Source organism: Macaca mulatta, chromosome 15 (assembly GCF_049350105.2).
Source record: "Macaca mulatta isolate MMU2019108-1 chromosome 15, T2T-MMU8v2.0, whole genome shotgun sequence".
In the NCBI taxonomy this organism is placed as follows: domain Eukaryota; kingdom Metazoa; phylum Chordata; class Mammalia; order Primates; family Cercopithecidae; genus Macaca; species Macaca mulatta.
Genome location: NC_133420.1, coordinates 48,600,253 through 48,626,660, shown reverse-complemented (window position 1 = coordinate 48,626,660; position 26,408 = coordinate 48,600,253). Strand labels below are relative to the sequence as shown.

General features: G+C 43.5%; 1 protein-coding gene across 7 annotated transcripts in view; it reads left to right on the top strand.

Moving 5' to 3' along the window:
- PALM2AKAP2 (PALM2 and AKAP2 fusion) overlaps positions 1-26,408 on the top strand; it is a 525,798-nt gene that overhangs the window by 131,254 nt on the left and 368,136 nt on the right. For 4 of the 7 annotated variants that reach the window (XM_077965341.1, XM_077965340.1, XM_077965339.1 and 1 more), the window contains 1 exon segment: positions 8,547-8,592. In XM_077965341.1, coding sequence (XP_077821467.1) covers positions 8,547-8,592 — 46 coding nt within the window. 7 annotated transcript variants of the gene reach the window in all.

The following is a 26,408-nucleotide window of genomic DNA, read 5'->3' as shown; positions in this document are numbered from 1 at the left end:
GGACAGACACTGTTTTCCTTGGGAAGGCCCAGAGAGCTGCTGAGTCTTCATTTCCTGAAGGGTTGGGTCAGATTTGGGAGCTCATGGGAGTTATGCAATTGCTTTTGCTAATTTACAAGTTCTAAAGTCTTGTTCCTGGTCACTCTCTTCTCAAAAGCGAAGGGCGCAGAGGCTCCTGTGGAAACATCTTCTCTTGTCAAGTCTGCACAGGGTCCTCACAGAGCCTCCGGAGTGGCTACCTTCCATGTACTGGCTCCCACCGTCTTCTTCCAGGGAACTCCACAAGGCTCCTGGCTCCCAGTCAAGCAGCCGCCTTTGTGTCTGCTCTTTTTCCACCCCCACCTCCCTATGCCTTCTTCTCTAGTGGGATAAATTTAGCTCTGAATGAATGCAGAAAGAAGAACACATTAAAGTAAACACAGACCAAACAGCATTCAAATATAGGTTTGGCACACAAACACAACTGACAAAAGATCCAAGTTTTTCTGTTTCCTTCTCTTCTGCTTATCTCTGTTTCTCTCATCTCATCCTCCGACTGCTACACTCTTTTCTGCATGTATTTAAGCTAATTAGATATGTAGATCAGAATGTGGGGCTGTTGGTCTTCAGACCCCATGAAGGAGAAATCACTGAAGTGACTGAGAAACATCAAGGAGTGAATGAGAGCCCCAGGTGGTGCTGGCACTTTCATTTACTGGCTTGATTATCTTAGAAATCCATCCAAAAACTTGAAAGCATATTTTATCTCATGTGTTAGCACAGCCTTTTCTCCTGGTGCACTGAGTCTACAGTGGCTATAGAATGTTGCAAAGTCGGGCCAGGCGCAGTGGCTCATGCCTGTAATCCCAGCACTTTGGGAGGCTGGGCGGGTCATGAGATCAGGAGATCGAGACCATCCTAGCTAACATGGTGAAACCCCGTCTCTACTGAAAAGACAAAAAATTAGCCAGGTGTGGTGGCAGGCACCTGTAGTCCCAGCTACTTGGGAGGCCAAGGCAGGAGAATGAAATGAACTTGGGAGGCGGAGCTTGCAGTGAGCCAAGATCACGCCACTGCACTCCAGCCTGGGCGACAGAGCGAGACTCCATCTCAAAAAAAAAAAAAAAAAAAAAAAAAAAGAATGTTGCAAAATCTTTTTTTTTGATATGGAGTCATCCAAGTTGGAGTGCAGTGGCATAATCGGGATTTACTGCAGCCTCGATCTCCTGGGCTTAAGTGATCCTCCTGCCTCAGCCTCCTGAGTCGGTGGGACTACAACCATATGCTGCTGCACCTGGCTAATTTAATTTTTTTTTTTTTGTAGAGATGGGGGTCTCACTATGTTGCCCAGGCTGATCTTGAACTCCTGGCCTCAAGCTATCCTCCCATTTCAGCCTCCCAAAGTGCTGGGATTGTGGGCATGAGTCACTGCACCCAGCCTGCAAAATCTTCTAAACATCTTCCCACCAACCAGTCAGCATGTCCCTAAGCCCTGATTGTGAAGTATTTTATTTCACTGTAGTTCTTCACTCTCAGAGCATTTGTAGTTCTCAAAGCACTTTCTCATTCATGAACTTCAATCGTATGAGAATCGAATGGGGCTAGTTAGCTATCCCTGTTCCCAGTTTACAGATGGAAAACCTATTCCCATTTTACAAATAGAGAACCTCAGTTCAGAGCAGGCAAGTGACTTGTATGAAGTCACACAGTAAGTGGCAGAGTTAGGATTAGGACCTAGGTTTGATACTTTGTCTTATGTTCATTCCACTCTACCATGAGCTGCTTTGGGGGAAAGGCAATTTGTCCCAGAGGCCCTGGCTGGGAGGGTCACACATTAGTAATGAGCAATTTTTGAGACTGGCTGGCTACTTCTCAGCGAGACAGGCTCAGAGGGGTCCAGGATCCGTTTACTCAATATATGGAGGGTGTGCAAGGGGTGGGCAGGCAGTTGAGACCTCTGTCATTCCCAAAGGTATCAGGCAGGCACAGCATCCATAGGTGGTAGGAGCTGAAGCTAGGCTTTCCCAATTTCATTATTCATTCCCCAGACAGCAGGGTGGACAGGATTTAGTGGGCAGGCCACCATCCCTCCACTGCCAACCCCGCAGGAAATTTCTTTCTTGTCAGCAGTGCTGACTTGCAGAATGTACACGACATTATTGAAACATGGTTAACAATGAAAGTGTTGATGGCCACACTACAAAAAGGGATTCCAAGCTGACGGGGCACATCGTGGTCATTGTGCTAAGGTAAACTAGACTGGCCCCTAAGCTCTCTGAGAAGCCAATGACCCGACTGTGTCTACTGTCATCAAATAACCAGGCTGGGGTAGAACTTGGCCTTCCCAAAGACTTTCTAGTTTGTAGCTAATTCATAGCCAAACTTAGAATTGTTTCTACCACAGAGCACCTTCAATATGTAGGCGTATAACTCTCTTCCTAATACTCAAAAATTAACCTGTTCTTCCCATATTTTCCTAGGATTTAATCTATCTCTTCTTAAATTTTAAAATTCCTTCTTATTTATGATTGTTAGATTGACCCAGTATAAAAAATAAGACTGTAGATGTCTAAGAATCATTAAAAGTAGAGTCTAGTAAAGACATTTCTAGATAATAAATGACATAGGGCAGAATCCTCTTGTTTAAAAGATGGAAAATGAGAAGTATTGACTAATGGGAGGAATGTTAAGAATACCGATAGCTCACCCCTTAAAAAAAAGTCTACATAAAAGTGTGGAGAAAATCAAGTCATTCACTTAACTTGGTCTATGGCATTTTTAATGAAGCAATGATTGGGTTGAGTGATCGAGACCTACCATTTCCAGAGCACCTACCATGGCCAATCACAAGCCTTTTATATCTGTTATCCTTATTTATTACAACATCCCTGTGAGAGGGCTGAGATTCCTTATTTAATATAACATCCCTGTGAGAGAGCTGAGATTCCAACTTGTCTTCAAAGTTCCTGTCTTTTTTGTGTCATACCTACCTCCTACTTCCTAATCCCACTTTTCAAAACTTTTGTCATTAACAGGACTACTACTCTGGACCAACATCTGAATAACACAGTATTTAAACTCATCAGATATGACAACCCAGTGAGACTGGACATCACATATTTTCATTTCCATCTTAATGTAAGGAAACTGTCATTCCAATCTATTATGTAATTTGTCCATAGTACCACAACAAAGTAAATGTAGAATGATCTCTAACCATTTGGCTCTAATTGATTCCCACACACTCTCCTTATCTACCCAGTTTCCTCTAGGGACTCATGTGGATCAACTGACATTGCCAAACCTAACCAAGAGAAAAGGAAACCATCGCAGTGAAGTACTAATATTCATTTCTAGCCAGATTTCCAATTGCTCGTTTTCAATCTGCTCTGTAAAGACCTTAGTCAATATGTACCTTAAGCGGCATTCAGCCTAGTTTATTTTTCACATTGATGCTGTTTTCTGACTTCTTTCTCTGTCTTCTTGCTCCATGGGGACTCCCTATATGAATCTATCATTTGGATCCCATGGAGAAAAATAGCATATACTTGAAATCCCATCAACTTTCCCAAAGAGCTAGCAACCACAGGAGCCAAGAGGACCACAGGCAATGTTCTCCTTTTGATTCTGTGCAGCTATCACATATGTTTTAAATGACCATTTATTTTCAAAAGATCCCAGGCAAAAGAGAACTAACACAAATATAAACATTTGAGGGGATCCTGGCATTCCTTTCAAAATTACTTTTGTCCAAGGGAAGCTTCAGGTTGCTGGGAAATGTCACACTCGTAATGCTCGCTCAACAAGACTGACTTTTACACAACAGGCCTTGGCAAGTCATTTCCCTTTTGGTATACAGAGCTCTTATTTTCCCCACAAGGGAATCAGCTGTGATCATTTGTGATTCTCAAAGGACTCAGGTTCGAAAATAGATTCTGAAATTTTTATTAACAAAACATCTATTTTGCATATCTAGCATTCTGTATCCTTTTCATATAATGCTTTACAATGAAGTGTCTGTCATAAAAAACATTAAACTGTACAGATGGTGCTTATACAACATAATTTAATGTCCCAGCAAGAACTAGTGATTTGTTATATACATTACACACTATTGTGATGTATGCTTCCAGATTTTAAATCTTTGGAGGGCAAATAGTCACCAATATCGTTGTGGCACTAGACTATGATTTTTTTTTCTTGATACCAGGCTGTGTCCTAATGTCTAATATAAAATAATTATACAATATGTTTATTAAATAAATAGCATAGTTTGGGTTTTAAATGCCTGTGTTTGTAATGGGTTCAAAGATTTTAAAATACTAAAATTTAGAGAGTTGAAAGGAGAAGTGCTGGAAGAGGAGAAAAGATTTTCCCTCTGCTCCTTGGTCAACCATCAGGCAGTCATTTCATTTGCCTTCCTGTCTCACCTAGGGTTCTTGGTCCCAAGCAACAGAAATAGATTCTAGTTAATAGGAGCAGAAAAAGAATGAAATGAAATTGTATTAGATAGCTCACAGAAAAGATGGAACATCCAAAGAAGGAAGCTTGGGCAATGGGTACAACCAAAGGTGAGCTCCTAGCCTGAAGAAATTCTCTAAAATGCTGTGTCTCCAAATTTCTTGGCAGGTGCACATGCCTGACTGAGCCCAGATTGCGTACCATACCATGGCTTCAGGGGGATCTGGGGAATAAGTGTCTGAGACCTCCCAGCTTCTACCACAGGATGTGGCTCTGCCTCTCACTATGGCTATAATATGGGAATTTCCCAAAGATGGGAAGGAGTTCACAAATTGGCAAGCCCAAAAAAAAGAAAAAAAGAAAAATGTATATATGAACAAGTCTGTTACATTTCCTACCTGGCCAGAAGCATTTTGAATTTCCTCTCTTTGGCTTTTTGTGATACCTGCTTTGATAATCCTCAACACTGAATAAACACAAGCTTTTTTTTAAATTGTAGGTCTCAGGGCAGTTAAAAATCACTTAGGAAGTACACACAATTGGTCATGAGTCTGTAGTCTATTCCTAGGAAATTCAATTAATACAAAGGCTCTAAACCCATCCCTACCCCCCGCCTCACCCTATAGAAATGTAATTCTGTGCAGGTCTTCAGGAGATTCTGATGCATATTTCTGGTTAGAAATCATGTTTTAGTCTTTCTCATTTCCTACAGCTTCTTTACAAACTATTTCTATTTTTCTGAAGCCCCAACCCCACACCATCAGTCTTGATCAATGACTCTTTATTCAATTGGGAAAACCAGTTCATCTGATGCAAACTCACTTAACCTCTCTCCCGAGACTTCAACTCAAACTTTCTTCTTTTCTTTATCCATTTCATCCTCCTTTCCTGCTTCGTTCTTCCTTCTTCCCAAGGCTAACTGGCTAATGTGATGCTCATCTGAATGTCCTCTTGACTAATTAGAAACTTTGCCTAATATTCACCTGCCTTTTGGCTGTGTCTTTGGCCTCATTTCCCTGTTGTCTAATTTGCTTTGACCCCCAAGTGTCCAAGTCTTGCCTGACCTTAAAACCCTTTCCACTAGACCCTGCTTCCCATAGGCTATGTTCCTGTTCTCCACCTTCATCTTTCACATCCGAAGGGCTGAAAGAAGCAGTTTGTACTCATGGATGCTTCTCTCTGACCTCTCACTCATCCTCCTTTTTGTTTGTTTTATTTTCAACATTTACTTGGTAGCAGTCATTCCTCAACTCTTGTAAGTGCTTCCAAGCTCCTCTTCAGGACACAAGTCACTCATGGCTTCCTGACAGCCATCCAATGACCTCTTCTTCATCTCCATCCCCCATGACCTTTCAGAAGCATATGGCCCTATTGAAGACCTCTTTCCTTCTTTGTGGCTTTTGGTGTAAATCCCTTTGGATTTTTCCTTCTACTTCTCAGACGATGCTTAATCAGTCTTCTTTGCTGGGCTCTCTCCTCTTCTTGCTCTGTTTTCTCATGCTGGCTGTTCTCATTTCTTTAACTGTAACTGCAAAGTAGATGACACTTGGATGTGTGTCCCCAACCCTGATTCTTTTATTCAGAGTTCAGATCTTTCCAACTGTTCACTTCCAAAGGATGCCCAGGCCTTTTTCCTTCTCCACCTCCCCATTCCATTACTCCTTTTAAAAATTTATTGCAGTTAAATATAAAACACTTAAAATTTCAACCACGTTAAAGCATATGGTTTGATGACAATAAGTACATTCACACTGTTGTGCTCAATTATACTTTTTAAATATCTGTATAGCTGGGAGTAGAAGGACCATTTCTGGTTCAATTGTTTATTCCTGGGGCCTGCTTCTATCTCTATATCATTGGCCAAGCCTGGTGCTTAGTGGTTAAGAGCATGGACTCTGGTGAGTGTGATCTGAGTTTAAATCTCAGCTCTATAACTGTAGCTGAGTCGTTCAACCTCTTTGGTCCCATTTTCCTCATCTTGGTATTCTCTACAATCACTCTGCTGAAGCAATAACAACTTTGTTTATTTGTGAGCAAACTCCCTTTAAATAACTTGTCCTGTTGGGGCTTGTGCTGGAAATGAAGAAAAAAGGATGCATTTGAAGAAAAGGATGGTTCTTAGCCAGAAAGTAGGTTTCTGATAAACTGGAGTGGGATGTTGAATCTGGCACTGGCTGGATTTATGAAACGAACAGCTCCACCTACACTTGTTATGAAAAACATGGGAAAACAATCCATCAGTAAATGATTTCGGTGAGTGCTTCCATCCTTGGTCAGAGGAGTAATTGTTCATCAGTGACAGGTGAACTTCTGTGAAAACTGAAAGGGCAATTTAGTTGAAATGGAAGCATTTATTCAGGAAGCAGGTGATTTGGGAAAATTTGATGTACATATATATATATTTTTGAGACAGAGTTTCACTCTTGTTGCCCAGGCTGGAGTACAGTGGTGTGATCTCGGCTCACTGCAATCTCTGCCTCCCAGGTTCAAGTGATTCTCCTGCCTCAGCCTTCCAAGTAGCTGGGATTACAGGTGCCCGCCACCACGCCCAGCTAATTTTTTGTATTTTTAGTAGAAACGGGGTTTCACCACGTTGGCCAGGCTGGTCTCCTCACCTCAGGTGATCCACCCGCCTCAGCCTCCCAAAGTGCTGGGATTACCGGCGTAAGCCATCACATCAGGCCTGATGTGTTTATCTTTTAACACGCCTTTACATCCTGTGGATCTAAAGAGGCCACTTTAGTTATTTCAGTATTTATTTCATTTTATGAAGAAAAGTTTGCATATGAATGTTGGGAATTCTAGCAGGTCCTGCCTTAATGTGAAGAGGCATTTTGTTTGTCTTTGGCATTGATCTCCTTTTGGACCAGGCCTGATCCACTTCTCACATCCAGTCCAGGACCTGTCACAAAAGACTCACATTAGTACCACATGGTATCCTGTTTTAGTAAAGAATAGGTGAGGTATTTTAGTGAGTAGATCCTACTTTTCCTGTCAGATGCAGTGAACAGAAGACCCTGGAAGGATTTCTATCCAGAATGTCACAGGATAATGATAATAAGAGCAGATGTCTGTGATGCCCTTTACAAAGCACCTTTATATACTGTCTCTCATTCATCTCTAATGACACCTCCGTGATCCTCCATTTTTTTCAGATGAGGAAACTGAGGTTCAGAGTGGTTAAGCGAATTGCCCGAGATTTCACAGCTAATACATTGTGAAGCCTAGCCTAGCACCCAGGACTAAAAACTAGCGGCTTCTTTTAAGGCCACATATCGCCTCACCAGGAGGGTGGCCTCTCTGGAGATATACCCTACCCTCGGCTGACTTGATGTTGAGAACTTGGTCATCTTAAGCACGTGGGCCACGTGGGCAAGGCAGCCCTTCCCAAATTGTAAATGTCCCCACGTGGAGCCCAGGCGTCTGGCCGGAGCTAGAAGGTGCCCTGAACACTCAGTGGCCTCAGCCTCCCTGTAACGGCACGTGCTCAGGTCCCACATTCGGTCAGACGCCCCTCTCCACCTGCATCTGCCAGGTGGAGGCGCCACTGCGCTCTGCCTCCGCCCCAGCGAGCGCGTGTCCACCCGGGCGCGCCACGCCAGCCGTGCGCCCCAGCAGCTCGCCGTGCGCCCGCGCCCCAGGTGCCCACTAGCTCGCGCGCCGTCCGTCTGAGCCTTGGAGACCCGCGGCGGCGATCGCTCGGAGCCGCCCTGGACCGCGGCCTTGGGTCCACCACACTCCAGGGGCGGAGCGAGGCACCGAGACGTCAGGGCGGAGAACTAGCGCCGGGCGAGCGCGCCCTCCCGGCGGCTGCCCGCGTCCCACGTCCTCGGCTGGCGCGGCCGGCGGCAGCGGCGACCGGGAGATGCAGTGAGCGGCGGCGCTGGGGCGCAGCCAGGCGGCCGGGAGGGCGGGGGCCAGAGGCTGAGTCCGGGCGAGCCCGCCGTGCGCATAGCTCTGCCCGCCGACCCTGGAGAGGATCCCCAGCCGTCCCTCGGCGTTCTCCCGGGTTCTAGCAAAGCCCCCCGGGGTGCCCATCAGTTTCCTTGGGTGACTACAGCGTGTTTTTTCTTTCCTCTTTCCCCTGCCTGTGTGCCCTTCTCCAGGATGGCAGAGGCGGAATTGCACAAGGAAAGGCTGCAAGCCATAGCAGTAAGTCCACTTTCATTTTATTTTCTTGCTCTATTGTCTGGGGTGGAAGGGGGCCCCCCGAGGGTTTCGGGGCGAGCGGCATGCCAGCACAGTAGCCGCAGGTCGTATGTTCCGGGGACTAAAACTCTGTCAGGGCTCAGCTAGGCTGCCTTTTCTTTTCTATGTCTGTAGATGGAAACCCCCAAGGGCGGGCTTTGGACTGGGGATTTGAATGTGGAAGATTGGCTTAAAAATAAGATGCTTGCTGCTGGACTTTGGGGAAGGACTAAACAGAGGCTTGGGGTGGGGGGAGAACTCCAGGAATATTATCACCGAATGCTCAGACATACGTTGACTTCATATCCTGGAGAACCAAGAGAAGGGTGACCCAAAGGGTGGCTGCCATCCTCTCTGAGGAAGCCGTCCTTCTGTTAAGTGGAAAACCAGGAGTCAGCGACTCAGCCAGCCACGCGGTAGAATCTCCTCCCAGAAACCGGGAATGTTAGTTTTCCCTTCTCTGTTTGATATTGACAAGGGCACTGGCGCAAGCCACCTCCCTGGAGGTCTGGGGACTTCTTACCACTGGGTCCTGGTTATAATATTCCATGAGAGCCTCCTTATGGTGTGGAGTATCTGAAAACCTATTTTCAGCATACAAAGGAGCAGTCAGTTTTGGCAAAGTTCGCAGGCACTTTCAGAAAAGTGTACCCATGTGCATCTTGGGTTTAGAAAAGAACTCTCTGAGACTGCCTAGATTTGAGCAATCTTAACACAGTGTTGCCAATGATCCACAGATGTGGTATTTTTAGTGGAGCCACCACAGCTGGATTATATATTTCCTTTGAGGATGAGGGAATAATTACTGCTACCATATGAAATAGTAACAATTAAAAAAGAAGGTCCGTTAACATATTGGAATAAAAGAATCTCCAGACATTCTTCCACTTAAATACATTTTTTTTTCAGTTCGGAAGTTCTCTGGAAACACATATAAATTTGTTGGAGAAATAGTGTGTAATGTTTTAGAAGCAAAGTATATTAAAGTGTTTTCCAAAGTCTTTTTGGACAGATTCTTCATTGGGAAAATGCACACAGACCCTTCTTTTTTTAGAAGCATTTGACGTGGTCTCCATGGATCTGAGACTCTCTTTCTCAAACGCCTCAAATCTGAAGTGTCTTGGAGACTTCACCACTGAAGTGAGAGAGATGTTTGCTGGCAATATTGAAATGCCATGGTTTGCCTATTAGGTAATCTTTGAACGTGGTGCTCCGAACTCAGGAAGGTTGTTTTTTCTTCTTTCTCTTTCGCCCTGTGCATGTGTATTTTGATGATTTGTGAAGTTATTTGTGGTTTCTAAAGTTGGTGGCAAGGCAGCATGGCCAGTGTGTCATGAACTTGATAAGAATGGTGATATTGAGTTAATGGTGCCATGTAGCTGGTGGGTGTTTTGTGTGAACTGGATAATAGGCTGCTTTAACTGTTGATGCAGGGGCTGTTCCTACTGGCCGCTGCTGAAGGCTTCCAACAGTTGTTACATTTTCTGCCTTTGCACAACCAGCTTTACTGGATGCCTGAGGAACAGCTGAACTCCATGAAAGGACTTGCTTTCCAAACATGGAGCCAGTAGCTGCTAACACTGGGGCTACCCTTTTCCAAGTGCAGTTGAGTAATCCCAGCAGAAGCCAAGTCGATTTTCAAGAAAGATCTAGGCAAATCTTTGGGAATTCTCTTGAGTGTATAAGAATACACACAAATACTCACTCGTGCCTCTTCAGCTATTGAAGAATTGAGTTTATCCTGTGCATCGGGGAAGCTGTTGATTATTCTTATAAATGTGCACCTATACAGTCTGCCGTCCCTATCCATGGGTTCCATATCCACGCCTTCAGTCAACCTTGGATTGAAACTATTGGAAAAAATAATGGATAGCTGAGTCTGTACCGAACATGTACAGACTTTTTCTTGTCATCATTCCCTGAACAAATAAAATCAACTGTTTACATCGCATTTACAGTGTATTAGGTATTATAAATAATCTGAAAATGATTAATGTATGTGGGAGGATGTGAGTAGGTTATATGCAAATATCATGCTATTTTATAGGGACTTCAGCATCCTTTGATTTTGATATCCAAGGGGGGGTCCTGAAACCAATTCCCTGAGGATACTGAGGGATGTTGTCAGGACAGATTTGCTAAGAGTGTGTGTGTGTGTGTGTGTGTGTGTGTGTGTGTGTCTGAGAGAGAGAGAGAGAGAGAGAGAGAGACAGAGACAATTAAGAGACAGAGGGAGTTGGGTGGGGGGACTTATGGCCATATCGATAAATGGTTTTATGCTATGCTTTGGCCTAGTGCTCACTCTCTGAATTCTGCAAACCTGACTCTCTCACCACCTTCCTGGAGTTCTCAGGGGGCCCCGAGGAGCTCACAAGCCTGCCCCCAGAACCTAGCACTCCTGAAGTCTCTCTGGCAATGTGAGGGAAGAAGAGAATAGGTCCTCACATCTTCACCTACTTGGGCTTCTCTCTCAGAGGCAGAGCATCGACTGGGATTCCAGTCTGTGGGGCCTTGGGCAGTCTTTAATCTGGGTCTCAGCGCCTTCATCTGTAGAATGGGCTCATGAGTTCTACCTCCGGGGCTGGTTGTAAGGTTTAGTTAGGATGGAGGTGAAGCACCTGGCAGGTAGCTGCCATTGGATGATGTTGAGCAGAGCCCTTAGCTAGCTTTTGTCTGTATTGCTGTCTTGTCCTGTGGGGGGTCAGAAGCAACATCTCTGAAGTGGAATGTGTATCAATGGCTTTTATTTTTTCTTTAGACAGAGTCTCACTCTGTCACCCAGGCTGGAGTGCTGCCATGATGGCTCACTACATCCTGAAACCATCCTTCCATCTCAGCCTTACCAGTAGCTGGGATTACAGGCGTGTGCTACCATGCCCAGCTAATTTTAAAATTTTTTGTAGAGATGGGATTTTGCCTTGTTGCCCAGGCTGGTCTGGAACTCCTGGCCTCAAGTGATCCTCCCACCTCAGCCTCCTAAAGCACTGAGATTAAAGGTATTAGCCACTATACTTGGTCTGAACATTTTTTTTTTTTTTTTTGAGACGGAGTCTCGCTCTGTCACCCAGGCTGGGGTGCGGTGGCCGGATCTCTGCTCACTGCAAGCTCCGCCTCCCGGGTTTACGCCATTCTCCTGGCTCAGCCTCCCGAGTAGCTGGGACTACAGGCGCTCGCCACCTCGCCCGGCTAGTTTTTTGTACTTTTTAGTAGAGACGGGGTTTCACCGTGTTAGCCAGGATGGTCTCGATCTCCTGACCTCGTGATCCGCCCGTCTCGGCCTCCCAAAGTGCTGGGATTACAGGCTTGAGCCACCGCGCCCGGCCAGTTTTTTTTTTTAATCCCTTCCTTCAACTAACTGAAAGTCAGGGCCCTGATCAGCATCACTTTCTCTAAATGCTTTAGACCGAAGCAGAGATATGACTTGAGGATTCATTCATCCATTTGCTCAGTAGGTATTTACAGATTGCCTCCTCTGGGAAGGTATTGGCAACACTGAGAAGTTTGTGTCCCCAAGTTTCAGCCACCAGAGGCTGAAACCTTTGTTTCACCTTTTGCACATAATTTCTTGAAGGACAGATGTCCTGAGACCTAAGATGCTTGTCACACGAACATCTGTGGAATATCCCCCCCACAAAACTGAATTAAATACTTAGAAACTACAGTGCTTTAATGGAGTCTTCCATTTATGTCCAGGAACTAATCAATGAGAAAAGATGACTCTTATCCTATTTTCTGCCAAAAGAAGAGCAAGTCCATCTTTGACAATGATCTCTATGCTCTCATGCTCCTTTCATCTGTAGGGATACTCCCCAAACTTTACATTTAGAACACGGTAAAAAAGCCTGTGAAACAGCATAAATGAGAATGGTAATCCCAGGGACTAATAACAGCAATTGCCATTTATTTAATATTGTTCATTCAGCAAGGCATGGTGTGAAATACTTTTTGTTTTTCATCTAACGTTGTTTATAGTCTAATGGAAGAAACACAAAAGCACATAAGCAGCTACTATTCAGGAGTACTATGAAAATGAGTACCCAGGAGGAACATGTAAACCAGTCTCAGAGTTGTGACACCATTCCCCAAAGAGAAGACATTTGAGTAAGTCCTGAAAATTGGGTAAAATAAAATATAAAATAACATCATAACCTTCCCAATTACCAGGAGGCATTTGTTTATTTGTTATTTGATTGTTACTTATTCAGGACATTTAGTGTGAGAAAGGGAAAGGCAAAAGCATGAAGAAGTTAAGTCAGTAGCTAAAGACACAAACTCGGAATGAACACTGAAATGCTTTTCAGCATGTATTATCTCACTGAATCCTAAAAAGAAGCTTATGAGGTAGGCACTACAGTTTTACTCATATTTTATAGGCGAGGAGGTTCTAGAACTGGCCTAACATTAAGCTGATAGTATCAAAGCCAGGATTTGAACGCTGCCCACAGCAGGCCATTGGAGCCTTTGCTTTGACTGCTGCCCTGAGCTACCACCCAAGATGGCGGCAGCGTCTCACACTTTTCCCATGAGCACACTGTGCAGGTGGTCTCAGCAGCCTGAGTGTGAGCGCAGGAGGGAGCAGCAGACTGACTCCATTGCAATGAGAAAGCTTGAGACAAGCCAGGAGGCCCACCTGCTTTTGAGAGTCTTTCAAGCCTGGATTCAGTGCATAGAAACACCCAACATAAAATTTAATGGAAAGAGTAACATTCCCATGGGGAAGAAGCTGTTGTGTCTCAATAGAAACCAACCTTGGGGGAGGGTGCTGTTATGTCTGCACATTGGAGAGGAAGATAGTTTTCTTTGGGCATGAGTGAAAATAACTAAATGTTATAGAAATTGTCTTGGGTGAAACTCCTAAGAGCCACATGGACAAGGCTCAGGTTACACCAGGGACCAGCATAAGAATGTATATATATATGTGCAGAAATAGGAAATGCTAATCTAACCTATGCTGTTCTTTAGGGAATTTTGTCATTTAATTAGAACCCACTCTGTGAAGTAATAAAAATGATCTTTGCATTTGTGCAGTACTTTATGAAAACCTTTTTTTGCTACCTTCGTCCTGAGGTGTGTAGGGCAAATCTTATATGCTTCACAGATGAGTATTCAGAGCTATCTAAGCTTACACAGATAGAGGTGGAAGAGTTGTAGTAAATCCCAGCCTCTCCTGACTCCCAATTCTTGTATTAGTACGTTTTCACGCTGCTGATAAAGACATACCCGAGACTGGCTAATTTATAAGGAAAAAGAGGTTTAATGGACTTATAGTTCCACGTGGCTGGGGAGGCCTCACAATCATGGCGGAAGGTAAAAGGCACATCTCACATGGCGACAGACAAGAGAAGAGAGCTTGTGCAGGGAAATTCCCCTTTATAAAACAATCAGATCTCGTGAGACTGATTCACTGTCACAAGAACAGCACGGGAAAGACCCATCCCCATGATTCAATTACCTCCTACCATGACCCTCCCACAACACATGGGAATTCAAGATGAGATTGGGTGTGGACACAGCCAAACCATATCACTTGTGTTAGTGGTACATCCAGCCTTGGAAGGGTGCTTTGATGTGGGCTGAAACTGCCACTAAGATCCTGCTAGACTAAAATCTTCTGACTGGGAGGAGAGAAGTGAGCTTGGATGTGTCTCTTTGGAATATGCCCTTGTTAGGATTTCACTTTCGGCCTCTTTCATTCTTGAAACTCTCACCAAGGGGGCAGCTAATGAGTTTATGGCTTTCATCTGATTCTGTTCTCAGTCCTGCATAGACCTGAGTATACATTGTTGGCCTAGGCTGGCTGTGCCGTGGGCTTACAGAGAAGTGCTCATTGGCTTTTCGTTGGATTTGCCTCTCCATGCCTCTTCTTGCCTGGGAGCATTACAGCCTTGAGTACCAGGCTTGGAATGTGGTGCCAGTGGCTAAGGAGGCCACCAGCCTGTTTTTGATCCAGTCCCTTTAGGCTGGCCTGCCCAGTGTGGGCAAAAGTCCTTGCTATGATTTATATACTATTCAGTCCAGCTTCCCAAGGATCCCTCAGAGGATTTAGAGACCCAAACCCAAGCCCTGTAGAAACAGACACTGATTCATGTGGGGACCATCCCCGTCCATGTCCCTTGTGGACTTGTGTCATTGATATGCAGCTGTGAGAGAACTGGAGAATTTAAGATCCTGGTCGTTCATCTGTTATCTTCTGTCTCAGAGATGCAGATGACACCCTGCTTCTAAAATTCCATGTTAAGGCCTAAAAAATCATTTGCATGGGATATCGGTGCTGAGGAAGGGTTCAACTTGGCTGAGTCTGTGGAGCTGCCCACTGGATAGGTGACACTTTGGGCCCATCCAGGGTCATTGCTGTGTCTGGGAGTGCCAAGGCAGGCCTTACACAGCATGCATAAGGGTCACACACCTCCCTGCTATTTATTTGTACCTCTGAGTATTTCAGTCTTCAGCTTATTGGGACAAAGAGCAGCTGCTCTGACAAACTTTAAAATGCTCTGAGACATAGAGCAGTTATCATGAAAAAAATAAAAGTCATCATAGAAAAAGCTAAGCAAGGGGGGTTGTGGGTTATAGTTTGTCAATATTTAAAGGAAAACCAGGGCCCAGTAGAGTTGTTTCTGTATTTCTTTGGGGGCTACTCAATGCTTTGGGGTCACTGCTGTTGGTCCTTTGAACTCTCCACATTTCATCACTGATCCCATTTGGGAATGTTGATGAACTTACTTGGCAGTAAGAGTTAGTCATTCTGTGGTATGAAATTGACTGAGACAGCAGATGGACATTGATGCACAGAGACGGTGGTCCCAAGGGCTGTCAGTCTGGTAGAGTAGTTACCAGCATGGATTTTGGTGTCAGGAAGGCCTGGTGCGAGTCCTGGTCTTTCCATTAGTATCTGTATGATGTCATTACCTTGGTTTCCTCACCTGTAAGATAGGGTAATGATCATACCTACTTCATCGTCTTGTGATGGTTCTCTTAGAGGTTTCTTGGGAAATGCTCAGAGAAAGCATTCATTAAGCACTTACAAACTTTCCTATTTATAATAAGCAAATCAACAAATCATAACTCACGCATCTGTAAACAGAAAGTGGACACAAAGAGTGAAAGGAGAATTCTATTAGCCGCAACGTTTTTGCCAAACTAGGAAATTAGATAAATACTAGGAAATCAGGTAAATGTTGTAACTCCTGAGTTTTCAATGCATGAAGATAGTATTAATAATAATAAAATGGATTATTCTTCACGGGCAGGAATTGTCAACTTAACAGGCCAGGGGGCCAGCATGCAATGTAAATGAGGGACACAGATTGAGTCAAAAGTATTGGTCCCTAGAGAGCAGATGCCACCTCTCAGTTAAGATGCAGTTAATTTATGCCTTGTGAGAACGTGGGTCTTATGTTGTTACATAAACTCATTTTCAAGAGAAGCCGGAAATCTGATTTTTAAAATGTGAGATCTCCCACTTAAAAAAGAACAGTATTAACGAGTTTAAAAACTTTAAAAAGATTGGCGGTCACAACACAATTCCTTTGGATCAAGAGGCCGACATTTTGTGACCTTTAGATACAGATAGAGCTTTGAACTTTACAGTATGCTTTCCTTATGCATTGATTTATTTGGATTTCATAAGGATACTGTGAAGTAAACCTATCAGCACCCCTGAGATCTTTCATAATGTTGTAATATCTGGTTGCATTTTCACTAGAGCTTTGTGAGTTTGGTGTCCAGATGTTTGGATCATTGGATAAATAGTGCTTATTTGCGATATCTTTTGACATTAAATGAGCCCTTGCAATCACTGACATTATTGAAACTCAGAATACTCACATCCAGATAGTCCAGATAGGTACTTGCTCTCTAACTCAACCAAAAATTCTAAATGACATCAAGTCTTCACCTTAATTTGGGAAACTCCTGTTATTAGAAAAGAATCTTTAAGAACCTATACTCAAGGTAGGCAAATCTGAAATGCAAACCTGATATGAAGCCCAAGACTATCTCATGTCAGCCAGGATGTTTGAGTTGATCCTGATTTATTATTAGCCTCAAGTAATGGGCATTGGAGGGAGATTCTGCTGGCTCAGGTAGGACTCATAGTAGCAGCAACTGCCATTTGACCGATGTTTTTGTCATGTATGGTATAGAACAGTGATTCTCAAACGTTAGTGCATTAGGATCACCTGGAGGATTCCCTAAAACACAGATTGCAAGGGCACACTCCCAGAGTGTCTAATTCTGTAGGTCTAGGGTGATGTGGCCTGAGAATTTGTATTTCTAACAAGTTCCCAGCTGCAACTGCTATTCTGGGGAACACACTTTGAAAACCACTGGTGAAGTGTAGAAGATGAATAGTAAAGGAAGATTATGACCTGGGTCCTGATATGCGTCACATGCCCATTGTGATATGCCCAGGAGTTTGTGTGGTGTGTGTATTCTGAAGAGGTGAAATAGAATAAAAGGCCAAATTTAGTCTTGATTAATGAGAGCCTTAAACATAGCCCAGTTTGGAAGTCATGCAAGCTGAGTGCGGTGGCGCACTCCCATAGTCCCAGCTACTTGGGAGGCTGAGGTGGGAAGATCACTTAAGCCCAGGAGTTCAAGGCTGCAGTGAGCTGTGATCACTGCCACTGCACTCCAGACTGGGCAAGAGTGACACCCTGTGTAGCTGTGTCATTCTCACATTAGATTGGCTAATCAAGAAGAGGTATTTGCTTATCTCAGGAACTTGCTTTAATCTGTTTAAGTAAAGTGAGATATCTGTTGGTTACTTGACAACACCAGTTTGGAAGGTTTGCCCAGGATTGGAAGGGCAGGTTGAGAGAGTTTGCCTGGGATTGACTGACTGAAACTATGGACTACAGAATTCCCTTGGGGAGGCCTTAGAGGACACCTCAGTGAGATGAGAAGTCATGCGGTAGAGGAGATATCCAGCAGCACCATAACAGCCCCATTGAGAGAGGCGTGCCATACATATGATGGTGCTGTAGATGAAGACATCCCATAGCAGATCAGCCCATCAAGCCTAGTGGCCCCTTCTCCAGCCTGCAGGTGCTAATTCACGATGTGACTGCTTCTCACGTGGGCAACTCCAATAGGATGCCAGGAGAAGCAGCAACTGGTGTTTATTTATTTAATGATGGTTAATATTCTACGAAGCCAGTCTGTGTATATACGAGTATGACTTGTTATTGGCATATCAAGGACAAATTTATTCTTCCAAGGATATCATGCAGGCTTCCCTCACCTGTCTTTGTACCATGCGTTGTTTGAGCCAACGCTTCATTTTTGGAAGGATTCTGCCTCACCGGATCTCTTATATATCTTAAAACACAAAGCACAGAGGCTGCACTGTACAGGATGAGGCCTAAAAGAACGTGGAGACTGTAGGGGATGGGCCACACAGCACGGCGGAGTTTGTAGAGGAAAGGTTGCTCGTAAGTGCTCTGGATTTAGGAGAAGACCACACAGCTGAGATCTATTTCTGACAGGAAATGCCAACAGGAGCAGAGGGTGGTGTGGGGCAGTGCATGTTGGAGCTACAGTGCCCTTGGTTAATTATTATCTCAGTATTTTTCATTAGTCTCTTGTTGAATTAAAATGCTCAAAAGGAGATTACTAGATACACACAGAAAGGGAGGCAGACTGACAGACACAGAGACAAGACTATAGCCTATTTACATAATGCTTGAACATCTATTAAAAATACTTTGGGTTAATCTTTGACCCTAGTATCACTGTTTCTATAGGATCATATAAGTTTAGCTTGAAGAAAATAATAGGGAGTCTGTACCTTTCTTTTGCATAAGATCGAAGGGGAAAGAAAAGCCATGTGAGCCCCAAGATAAAAGCCCCAGCTGTAGATGAAAAGACTGTGGGCCAGACGTCAGAACACGTCTTCCTCCATCATTTCCCTTGTGGAAGCCTATTTCATTACCCTGCAGGCTTTTAGGCTCTAGACAGCCTGTGCAATACCAAATATCTTGAAGGCATTTGTAAAACCTACTCTTACTTTTTTCCTGGAAAAAATAAATTATACTGGTTTACTTACTATTCTAGGTGGGTGGGATATTTCCCCCCTCTGCTAAATTATAACCAGTCATCTAAGTATTAACTTTATTTTTAAATTCAGGGCTGAAACTTAAAACCTTGAGGTTACCAAAAAATGTTATTCTTAAGAGAAAAACATGCTTGAAAACTTAACCCCTTTGGTGGAGGGCAGGGGATTTTCTTTGTCTGTGTTTGAGTGCTAATGTCGACAACTTTGAGGCCAATAAATACCAGACAGGGCTCTAGGATTTGGGTAACTGTGATAGTGTGTGTGTCCTGCATGTGACATGAGAGAGAGAGAGAGGCCAGGATTTAAGAAAGGTGCCTCTTGGCTGGGTAGCATGAACTCAGTCTGGTGGCTCTCCCCAGGCACCTGATTGGTCTGGAACGCTGAGTTTTTGTGGCGTGACTTGACATAGATCTTGGGCTGATATCACGTGCTGTTTCTACTGGGGTGGGAAGTGCTTTGAAAATTTCCTTGCTCCAGGGGAACTGTGAGACATATCTAAAAAGCTCAAGGCTAATATGAGTGATGCTAAAAGGAAGCCCTACTTATCCAGGTAATCAAAAGTGTACTCTAGGATAGCAGTGCTCCTGTAACCTGCATGGCCCATTTTTCTTTTCTAGGTGGTATGCAGGCAGTCTTGTTCATGAACATTGATGTCTGAGCATATGTGTTCAAAATTCAGTGTTGTTAATCAAATAAAACTCACCACAAAACCCAAAGGATATTTAACAATAGATGGGATAGGTTTGGCAGGGATGGGTCAGAAGACAGAGGAGGTCCTGGAGGTGGCGGTAGAATGTACTTTCCAATCTTACTGATGACTAGAGATAAGACACTAGTAGCCTATTCACTCTCCATCCTTATTCATACTGGAGTGAGAATGATATATGTCAGGTCAGTATTGGATGCGATGAGGGAGAATGAAGAGAAAATATTGACTCTGAAAATACAGACAAGAGGAGGCGAAGGTGAAAGTAATGTAAACTCCTTAATTACCTGCCTTTCTCTCTTTCCACTGTCATCTCTCTCTACTTGACATATTCCTACTTTTGACTCTGGATGGTTCCATATCTCATCCCCTCTCAGCCTGGGTCCACAGAGAAAAGCAGGAAGCAGCCTGGCATGGCAGTGGAGGGAGTCTTCCAGACTTCCTCCAGCAGAAGTTGGCCCTCTCTCCTATAGGGAGACAGGGCACCCCAGGCTTCCGAAAGCAAGGGAAAGATGATACTTCATCACGTAGTTTTTCTTAAGGGGACGGAGGGAAGGGCTCCCAGTTCCGGAGATGGTCCATGTGCCAGCCACCCTGCTGAATACCTTACATTAGGGAGGTGAGATCTCAGATGTGCACAGGTACCAGGTTGACTTGGCTGAGCTTTTGGAACTGTGGTAGCCAAGAGAGGGCAGACTCCTGAGGGCACAGAGCACTCAACTCCAGCTGATGGGTACTGTGTGGGAATTTGAGCCCAGGGTCTGCTGCTTTTCCAAGAGAACCTGGAAATCCAATTTTGAAGGAAGTCTGTTGATGTTTAAATGCTCACAACAATTTAAATACTGTATGGGCCAAGCCAAGCATAACACAGATTTTAACATGGTGTGGGCTGGATTTGTTCCCTGTCTCAATGACCCCCACCAACCCACAGCCTGGGCCACCAGTTTTCCATGTCTGCCTTTCACAACCTATTTTATTTAATTACAAAGCCAATAGTATGTGGGAATAGGAGTTGGGGGGATGGTACAGCATAAAGCTATGTGAGATGTAGATACAGTTAAGTATGTTGGGCACCTCGGTGGGATGGGCCTGCCAGAAGGCCATTTGTAATAGCAGGGAAGGCCCTCTGGGATCCATACGCTGTAAGAAAACCATAGCCTTGGGTCAGTGTCAGTGCTGCTACTTATATCAGTTCCTTATTCAGCATGCTGGGTGAACTCATGAGTTCTCTGTAAGAAGTAAAAACTACAAGTACTCTTTAAAAAATGAAAATGAATGAAGAGAAAAATAGACTTACTAAATTTCTTTAATTTGGAGGACTGGGTCTCGCTGTGTTGCTCAGGCTGGTCCTGAACTCTTGGGCTCAAGCGATCCTTCCACCTCAGCTTCCTAAGTAGCTGGGAATATAGTTGTGTGCCATTGCTCCAAGCACTAAAATCGACTTTCTTGATGTGCACCTCTCTTCATTTGAACACATGCGTAGATTTGTGCAATCACCACTGCACTCAGGCAATGGAACAGTTCCATCGCCCCCAAAATTCTCCCAGGAAGCCTGATTTTAAAACTCTAACTGGAATCTAAGTAGTTCTGCTTGGTGCTACCTTGTCCCCTAACTTTGAAGACCCTAAGAATCAGTTGAGGGTGGGAGGATTGACCAGAACATGAAACTTTGGTTCCCAGCCATTGGTGGGGAGCTGTTTCATAATGAGCACCCTACCATACCTATATAACAAGTTTTTGCTTCTTCCCAGTAGATACCTTCTGCTCCAGCCTGGGTCATCTTTTCACTATCCCCTACTAGGGTTGTTCCATTTAGCAACTAAATACAAAGGATGCCTAGTGATTCCATGGGAACATATTTGTACTAAAACATTATTTGTTGTTGATCTGAAATTCACATTTAACAGGACATTCCATATTTTATCTGGCAAGCCCATCCTCTTCACATTCATGCCACATTCTAATGTAAGTTCAAAAGCTACTTTATCTATGTTTCACCAAAGGGCAAAAATACTCTTTGAAAATACTCTTTGATTTTATTACACTTAATCTTAGCCAAAAGGCTGAGAAGCGATTGTATGCTTTGATTTTAAATAGTAGCATGTTTATAGGGAGATAGGGCATGTGTTGGAAGGATAAGAGTGCTTTCTCTACACATAAATGGGTTTTCAAGAAATGTTTTGTGAGCAACTGGTTATATCCTTTCCGGAGAAGAAGAAATGATCTAATATGTACTCAAGGAAGGAGGACAACTGGATTTCAGAAATCGGTTCATTTTCCAGCCCCTCCTCTACCCTTTTCTCTGGCCCAACCTTTGAATAATATAAGTCTGAAAAGACTAAACAAAGAGATTGCTCAAACTGGATGAATTTAAAAATAACATTGGAATGCTAGCCTTCAGCAAGCCATATATCTTATACTGCACTGAGCAGGACAGTGCCTTGTGGTGGGTAGAAGATGAGTCACACAGTGATCACAACCAGATCTTTTCCAGCCTGGATACTTTGGTGGAGAGTGGTGTGATGGCTGATTTATTTGTCTTGTTTATTTGTTTTTTCATTTTCCCATTTTACTAGTGTGATTTCAGAATCACAAGGAGGCAAGAAGGAAAATTGATTTTAGATAGCAGTTTCAGAATGAAAAATGAGTGGAAATTCCAATTTTCGGTCTAGACCGGGGACCAGCAAACAATAGCCCGTGGGCCAAATTCAGCCTGCAGCCTCTTTTCATAAGACCTATGAGCAGTGCCTGGTTTTTACATTTTTACATGTTTGAAAAAATTCAAAAAAGGGTCTTTTATGACACATGAGATTTGTATGAAATTCAAATGTCAGCATCCATAAACTTTTACCAGAGTGTAACCATGCCCATTCATGTATGTGTTGTCTATGGCTGAGTTTGTGCTATAATAGCAGAGGTGAATAATTAAAACAGAGACTCTATGGCCTGTAAAGCCAAAAATATTTACTATCTGACCATTTGGAGCCAAACTTTGCCAACCCCTGCTTTCTACATGGCATGTTTCAATGGCTGTATTTGCAATGAAGGTTCCAGGAGTCTTTTATCTAAAGAAATCACTGTTGTCTCATTGCTTACAGTCCAGACCAATAAAGTATCTCAGATATCCTTTTCACTGTTTTCTGGGCTTACCATGATGAGAGATTTTGTTTACTGAAGCTGGCATGTGAGTTTTGCCACTGTGGAATTTTCTCATTATATCCTTTGCTCTCTAAGCCAAGTGCATGTTTTTGTTTTGTTTTTTTGAAAACCAGAAAATCAGATCTCTTAGAGGTAACAGTTTGGCCCATCTAAAATAAGTCCATACAATTAAAAAAATTTCTTTCTATTGACAGGAACTGAGGGTTGAGGGAAAGCACTGCAGATTTTCCAGGTGAATTTTTTTTTTTACTCCCTGGATTTTGCCTGAACCCTCACTTTTCTCTCTCAGGGAACTTTAAGCACACTTAGTGAAAGACTAAAGGTCAGAGAGCACACCAGCCACATTCCCTGAGTCCAAGCAGCGAGCCAGTGAGGAATGGTTTCTGGCCTTCCCTGTTCAGTTACCTCATGGAACCCTTGGGACCAGTGCCTTGATTTACAAATAAAGTGGCCACCAGGTAAAAGCTGCCCATGTCCAGTGGTGGCAGGGTCGACCCTGGTGTCTCTGAATCATTAAGTGCTTCCTTTCTGCCCCCTTCCATTTCTTATTCGAAAACACCAGCTACAATTTTAAGTCTGGTCTGCCTGGAAATTTCCAAAGGGACTTTGGCGCCTTAATAAATATTTTCAAATTGCTCAAGGTTTTGGAAGATAGCAGAGCCATAATTGTGAAATCGGGTTACAAAATGATTGCTGCAGTACTTGCACTGGCCCTGTGGACATGCTGAAGTGGACAGGATTGTGGGCACTCACAATTGCTCACTGCAGATGGACAACCTTTGCTTTTCTGGTCATACCTATGCTTGATCCTGAAATTCTCTAGATGGGCTACTTCTGAGCAGCTGCTTGGAGAATGGGAAGCCAACCCTACAGTGTAAAGTTTCTTTTTTCTTTTTCTTTTGTTTTTTAATTTAAGTTCTAGGGTACATGTGCACAATGTGCAGGTTTGTTACCTATGTATACATGTGCCATGTTGGTGTGCTGCACCCATTAACTCGTCATTTACATTAGGTATAACTCCTAATGCTATCCCTCCTCCCTCCCTCGACCCCACGACAGGCCCCGATGTGTGATGTTCCCCTTCCTGTGTCCAAGTGTTCTTATTGTTCAGTTCCCACCTATGACTGAGAACACGCAGTGTTTGGGTTTTTGTCCTTGCAATAGTTTGCTGAGGATGATGGTTTCCAGCTTCATCCATGTCCCTACAAAGGACACGAACTCATTCTTCTTTATGGCCGCATAGTAATCCATGGTGTATATGTGCCACATTTTCTTAATCCAGTCTATCATTGATGGACATTTGGGTTGATTCCAAGTCTTTGCTATTGTGAATAGTGCCGCAATAAACATACGTGTGTCTTTATAAACATGCATGTGTCTTTATAGCAGCATGATTTATAATCCTTTGGGTATATACCCAGTAATGGGATGACTGGGTCAAATGGTATTTCTAGTTATAGATCCTTGAGGAAGTGCCACACTGTCTTCCTTAACTGAAGTACTATGAACACTTTGGGATAGATAATTTTCTGCTGTCTGCGGAGCCAATCTTGTGCATTATAGGATGATAGTAGCATCTTTGGTCTCTATCCATTAAATGCTAGTAGCACCCCCAACTCTTCATTGTGACAAGAAGGTCTCCAGACATTGCCACATATCCTTTGGGGAACAAAATAACCTCTTTGAAAATCACTGATGTAGTATAACATAAAGGTTACCTGACCAAATGTACTTCCCATTCTTTTACCATTAGGGATTTATTCCTTTAAGTCTTCACTGTTGTCCTTAGGGACTCATTTCTTTAAATGTCAAAGACTTTTTTATTTTCTAGAATCCCTCAAGACAACATCAATTTCTCAAAAATGGTAAAGCCTTAAGCCTGGGATGGCACAAGGTTTTCAGCTCTTATGTGAACTCTAACTGATAGGAAGCGTCCATCTATAGTGCCGCCATGGGAAGATCTTTGAAGCTGCATTTTAGGTATTGGAGAAAGGACGTCAAGATAGATTAGAGCTATCTTCTATGGGCAAGACATGAGGGAGTTGGCATACATGTGTAAGGAACCTTCTTACCTAACATTTCTGTGGAGATTCACTATAGTCAGGCCTTAGGCTGGTTCTGTAGTTCAGCCTTATTGCTGAGCCCTGTGCCATGGCACTGTTCGTGCAAGGCCCCTGTAGCCTTGTGTATTTGTTAGGGCAACTTTCCATCAGGGTTTGAGGAAGGGGCACTTTTTCTAGATCACAGAATGCCATATGGGCAAGCAGAGGTGCCGTACTCTGTTGATGGGAATAGAAGTCAGGGAATAAAAAGAGAGGGGCAAAGAATATAACTTCCTGTCTCTCTCTCCTGCCTGACTGTAAACTTCTTGAGACCAGTAACTATGTCATATTAACCATTATCTACTCTCCACCTGTCACAACACATTTTGCATAGTGTCAAAACAAGTTTAGTGACTTTTAGCAGAGTTCTTGTTCTGTATCTTGGACTCCTTAGCAGCCTTGTAGAACCTATGGGTCCCTTTTCAGAATAACGCTGAAATGCACAAAATAAAATATTTAGGATTAAAAATATAACCAATGAAATTTATATATAGTCAGCAAAATATTAGAAAACTGTGATAGACAATGTGCTTTGATTGATTGATGTACAGTCAGCAAAATATTAGAAAACCATAATAGATAACATGGGTTTTGATTGATATACAGTCAACAAAATATTAGAAAAGTTATAGATAGCATGCTTTTTTATTAAGTAAAATCTAGTGGAAGTTCTAATACTTACTTTAATTGCAAATTATTGATGAATGTAAGTGATATTTTGAGCTGTCTCCAACAGCTGTAATGTTATATAAAAAGTCTGCAATTCCTACTCCTAATAAAGTCATGGCATATTAGTCTGATCTCACACTGCTATAAAGAACATCCCCTGAGACTGGGTAATTTATAAAGGAAAGAGGTTTAATTGACTCACAGTTCTGTATGTCTGGGGAGGCCTCAGGAAACTTACAATCATGGTGGAAGGGGAAGCAGGCACATCTTACATGGCAGCAGGTGAGAGCGATCATGTGTGTAGGAGGAACTGTCAAACACTTATAAAACCATCAGATTTCATGGGAACTCACTCACTATCATGAGAACAGCATGGGGGAAGCTGCTCCCATGATCCAATCATCTCCCACCAGGTCCTGCCCCTGACAGATGAGGATTATGGGGATTACAATTCAGGATGAGATCTGGGTGGGGACACAGAGCCAAACCATATCATATGGGTACTAATGATCTACCTGGGGCTTGTGCTTACATTCATAACTGAAGGCGGTGCTAAATGTTAGCTAGGGGGGTGGTGAAAATAACCTTTGGCTGGGTGCCCTAAATTCTGACTTTTCCCCAAATGCCCTGAATTCTCTCTTCTTTCTTTTGTAACTGGGCCCCTGCTCTGATGGCTTCCTCCTTTCCCTTGCCTGATGCTACCTCTGTCACCTTCTTGGGGTTCTTCCCCAGCAGATTTGTCTAGGTTCTTTTTTCTGCATTCACTTTCCATCTCTCCCAACTTGTTTGTGTCTTTTGGCCCCTTTCTAAGTTCTCACTTAGCTTAGCATGGGAAGGGAAGCTTTCAGGCCCAGCTTGGGGTTATCCTGAGCTTCAGAGGAGTGAGGGAAGTTGGCATATTACAGATACTCACTGAATGCTTTTTGAATTGAAACTGTTGCTTTGCCAACTTCACCTTTTTTATCAGGGGCTCTTCTTGGATGCTGGGACTGTCTTTGAGATCAGTTCACTCTTTATGTCTCCCCTCCGCATGGAAAGCATCCACAATTCCCAGCTAGAGCGTGAACTTGCCATTTGGTTTGCCCAG